At 56.7% G+C, this 4485-nt stretch overlaps 1 protein-coding gene across 1 annotated transcript in view; it reads left to right on the top strand.

Annotated features, from left to right (window-relative positions):
• PTRF (polymerase I and transcript release factor) overlaps positions 1-2606 on the top strand; it is a 15946-nt gene extending 13340 nt beyond the window's left edge. Inside the window, exon 5 of the mRNA XM_008578742.1 lies at positions 609-2606. Within this exon, the coding sequence (XP_008576964.1) occupies positions 609-1313 (705 nt within the window). The 3' untranslated portion in view covers positions 1314-2606. The remainder of the gene's footprint in view (positions 1-608) is intronic.
• The last annotated feature ends 1879 nt before the right edge of the window (positions 2607-4485 follow it).

Below are 4485 nucleotides of genomic sequence, written 5' to 3'. Positions count from 1 at the left end.
GGGGGGGGGGGGGGGGGGAATGACCACTAGGGGAACCAAACGGTGTTGCAGGGGGGTGGGGGTGGCCGTGGGCCACAGCGCTCCTTCCTGAAGGCTGGTTCTGAAACGGCTTGAGTCTGGGAGGTGCAGTCCCTTTGCTTTACTTTCAAGCTACCCTATTTGGGGGCCGCCAGAGACTGGCTGGGAGCTCATCCCCCGACCCCCGCTCGACCTAAACGGTCTCTCCCAAGCTTCCTTGCTTTTTGGCCTGGCTCGGGCAGTGTGTGACTTCGGGCACCAGAGGGCGCTCTGCCCATTTCCACAGTAGCGCTGGGGCTCCTGAGGCCGCAGTGGTTGAGTTCGGTCGGACGGGTGGATACAGGGCGCGAGGACTGGGTTGGGGGCTGCGGAGACAATGAGCCCACGTGCAGCTATACAGCAGGTCAAGCTCCACCCGAAGCTCGGTTCCCTCCTCTCGCTGCCTGTTCAACACACGTTAACTGAGCGCCCACGATGTGTCCAGCTCTGTGCCAGGCGCTGGGCTCACAGGGGTCGCCCCGCGTGCCCCCGCGTCCCCGCCCGGCCCTCCTCCTCGGCCCCTCTCACCTCTGCTCTTCTCGACCCCTTAGGATGAAGTGAAGCTGCCGGCCAAACTGAGCATCAGCAAGTCGCTGAAGGAGTCGGAGACGCTGCCCGAGAAGGAGGGCGACGAGCTGGGCGAGGGCGAGCGGCCCGAGGAGGACGCGGCGGCGGAGCTGTCGTCCGACGAGGCGGTGGAGGTGGAGGAGGTGGTGGAGGAGTCGCGCGCCGAGCGCATGGAGCGCATCAAGCGCAGCGGCCTGCGGCGCGTGGACGACCTCAAGAAGGCCTTCTCCAAGGAGAAGATGGAGAAGACCAGGGTGCGCACGCGCGAGAACCTGGAGAAGACCCGCCTCAGGACCAAGGAGAACCTGGAGAAGACGCGGCACACGCTGGAGAAGCGCATGAACAAGCTGGGCACGCGCCTGGTGCCCGCCGAGCGGAGCGAGAAGCTCAAGACGTCGCGCGACAAGCTGCGCAAGTCCTTCACGCCCGACCACGTGGTGTACGCGCGCTCGCAGACGGCCGTGTACAAGGTGCCGCCCTTCACCTTCCACGTCAAGAAGATCCGCGAGGGCGCGGTCGAGGTGCTCCAGGCCACCGAGCTGGTGGAGGTGGGCGCCGACGACGAGGGCGGCGCGGGGCGGGGTGAGGCGGCCGACCTGCTGCGCGGGAGCAGCCCCGACGTGCACACGCTGCTGGAGATCACCGAGGAGTCGGACGCCGTGCTGGTGGACAAGAGCGACAGCGACTGAGCGGGACGCGGGCTCGGCCCTCCCCGCCACCCCCCGCACCCGCTCCTTTCCCTCGCCGAACTTTCTCTTCCGCATTCTCTCTCAGCCCCGAACCGGCTGAGACTTTTCTAAATTAGAAACACCTCCCCTTGAGCAGCACCCCTCCGAGGCTGACACCTCTTAAGATGGGAGGGGGAGGCAGCCGCCGCCCCCGACAGCCCCAATTTGGACAGAGTCTGGGTGGAAATGGGAAGGGGAGTGGCCCATGTCCTGGTTGTCCAAGTCAGGGGTCCTAGAGGAAATGGCTGTGATCCCAAGGCTGGGCCCCCCTTGGGAGGCTGCCTTCCCCTCAACGTCCCCCCTGCCACACACTCACGCCTGGCTGTCATTCCTGCTCACTGAGCTCCTCTCATCCTGACCCCTGTAGGTTTCAAAGCCAAATTGACCCAAAGAGGAAAGAGTGAATCCTGGAGGGGACCCTTGCCCACGTGGGAGGCTCCTCTCCTAGAAGGACATGAAAGCAGCTTTGGGGGGAACCTGAGGCAGTGGGGGAGAAAGGGCAGAGTGAGCTCTGACCCTGGAAGAGGGTCCAGTACAGGCTATGTCTGCCAAGGGTCCCAACAAGGAAGGCTGGAGCCAAGTGGAAGCCTGGGGAAGGAGGGGGTGTGGAACGACGGAGGTGTGGGGGAGGGGCACGCTTACATGTTTATACACCTGCACACAGGAGCACATGGCCATGGCTTTAGGAAGGAAAATGGGAAATAAGGGAAGGTGCAAATGGGTGAAGAGAGGGGTGAAGTCCCCTTGTTAGCAGGTTCTCAGAGGACTGAAGGACCATTTTCAGGGTCGGGAAGGACAGGGTGAGAAAGCGTCTGGGTGGTGCCCCCAGTGCTCCTCAGCCCATTTCTCAAAGCCCAGAAAATTAGGGTCCCAGAAGGGTGCAACAGCAGGCTGTGGAGAGCTGGGAGTTAGGCAGGAGGCAGACTGGAGAGCACGATGCTAGTGGCCAGGCCACCAAGCTGAGAGCTGGAGAGGAGTCAAGGAGAGCACAGTACAGAGCACCCAGGCCTGGCTCCCTCCCGGCAGCTTCTACCCAGGGTCCCTCCCTAGAGCTAGGGTCACAAAGCTGCAGAACTTGCCAATGTCTCGCTGGTTTCCTTGCCCTTGGGGGTGCCTTTCCTGAATTTTGGGGGGTGAGGGGAGCGCTGCTTCTATTCCGGAGGCCTATGTCTGTAGTCCACTGACCAAGTTGTCCTCAGGACACTTCAGTCCCCCATTCCTCCTAACCATTGAAAGTGGCTTGTCAAGTCAGGTCAACCCCTCCCCCCACGTCACAGCCTGAAAGGAGAGCTGGAGGGCTTCCTCCTTTCCCTTCTCCCCCTGCCCCACCTCCTCCTGAGCTTCCCTGCTCTGCTTTTTAGAATTGCAGCTAATTGTTTTAAGGGGGGTGGGGGGGATCCTGGGGACACAAACCTTTTATACAATACAAAGCCTTGCTTTTTTTTTTTTTTTATTTCCTTTTTCTTCCTTTTCCTTTTCTCCTTTCTCTTCCCTGAGTGGTTGGAGACATGTCAGCTGAGGGAGGATGGGGCTTGTGGGACAAGGTCCCTTGGTGCTGTTGGGTGGAAGGAGCCTGAGTTGTGGGAAGACGCAGTTTTCTGCTGGCTCGGGGGAGCCTCTCACGTTGCTGTGTCCTGGTGACCAATAAACCTGCTTTTCTAAAAGGATCTGTGTTGGATTGTATTCTCTGAAGGCCACCATTATATAGGATGAGTTACAGAGGACAGGAGGGAGAACACTAGATATAAACACTTGCCCTAGGGCTGGCCGGTTAGTTCAGTTAGTTAGACCACAGCCTATAACCCCAAGGTCATGGGTTTGGTTCCCTGTACCTGGCAGCTGCCAAAAAAACCCAAAAAACAAAAAAACTTGCCCTACTTGCCTGGGGCAGGAGGGGCCGGGGGGCAGGAGCGAGGGAGATAACAATAATAGCCAATTTATTGAGCCCTTATTTTCTGCCAGGAACTGTTCTAAGCACTTTGGCATGCAATTGCTTGTTTAATCTAATAACAACCCCAGGAGTAGATTCTGTCATCATTCCCCTTTCAGAGATGAGGAAACAGTGACTTGACTAAGGTCAGGGAGCTGGTAAGCAATGGAGCTGGGATTCAAGGGCAGGCGGCCACAGGCTCCACTGTCTGTTTAATAGTTACATTCTGTAACCCTGTACCATCTGGATTCACTTCCCTGCTGTCAGGACATTAGCCCTCCAGAGATGTAGTTACTCTACTCAGCCTGAGCTTCCCCCAAATACACCCTTAAGAATTCCCCTTTAAGCCTTGGGGGCTGGCATGTGGCTCACTCGGTAGAGTGTGGTGCTGACAACACCAAGGCCACGGGTTCGGATCCTATATAGGGATGGCCGGTGAATGTGGTGTTGACAACACCAGGTCAAGAGTTAAGATCCCCTTACCGGTCATCTTTAAAAAGAAATAAATAAATAGCGGTAGGCTTATACCCTAACAGCTGATCAACCCCAGTGAAGAGGGTTTCTTTCCGGATTCTTTCATCCAGAATCTCAGATATAATGCTCATTGTCCCTGATAGGTCATGTATCCAAATCAGTGTGCCTTGGACCACGTGTCATGTGATCACTTCTAGAACCCACCTGAAACGTGGAATTATTAGTTTTATTAGGGTTCTCCAGATTAGATAGGTAGATAGATAGATAGATAGATAGATGCGAGGGGATTTTTGAGGGGAATTGGCTCACATGACTATGAAAGCTGCAAGTCCCAGGACAGCCATTGCAGGCTGGAGACCCTGGGATGCCAGTAGTGTGGCTCAGTCCAAGTCTGAAGGCCTCAGAACAAGGGAAGCTGATGGTGTAACTCTTCATCCAAGGCCAAATGCCTGAGAACCTGGGGGGCCACTGGTGTAAGTCCTGGAGTCCAAAGGCCAGAAAGCCTGAAGTTCTGATGCTGGAGGCAGGAGAAGAAGAGTGTATCCCAACTCCCGGAGGAGACAAATTCACCTTTTTCTGTTTTTGTTCTATCCAGGCCCCTAGCTGATTGGATGGTACCCGCCCACCCTGAGGGCAGATCTTCTACACTAGTCCGCTCAGACTCACATGTTATCTCTTCTGGAAACAACCTCACTCCAAGTATTCCTTAATTCAATCAAGTTGACACCT

This window comes from Galeopterus variegatus, unplaced genomic scaffold (assembly GCF_000696425.1).
Source record: "Galeopterus variegatus unplaced genomic scaffold, G_variegatus-3.0.2 Scaffold1751, whole genome shotgun sequence".
In the NCBI taxonomy this organism is placed as follows: domain Eukaryota; kingdom Metazoa; phylum Chordata; class Mammalia; order Dermoptera; family Cynocephalidae; genus Galeopterus; species Galeopterus variegatus.
Note: the sequence above shows the minus strand (reverse complement) of the source record. Positions and strands in the feature narration are given on the sequence as shown.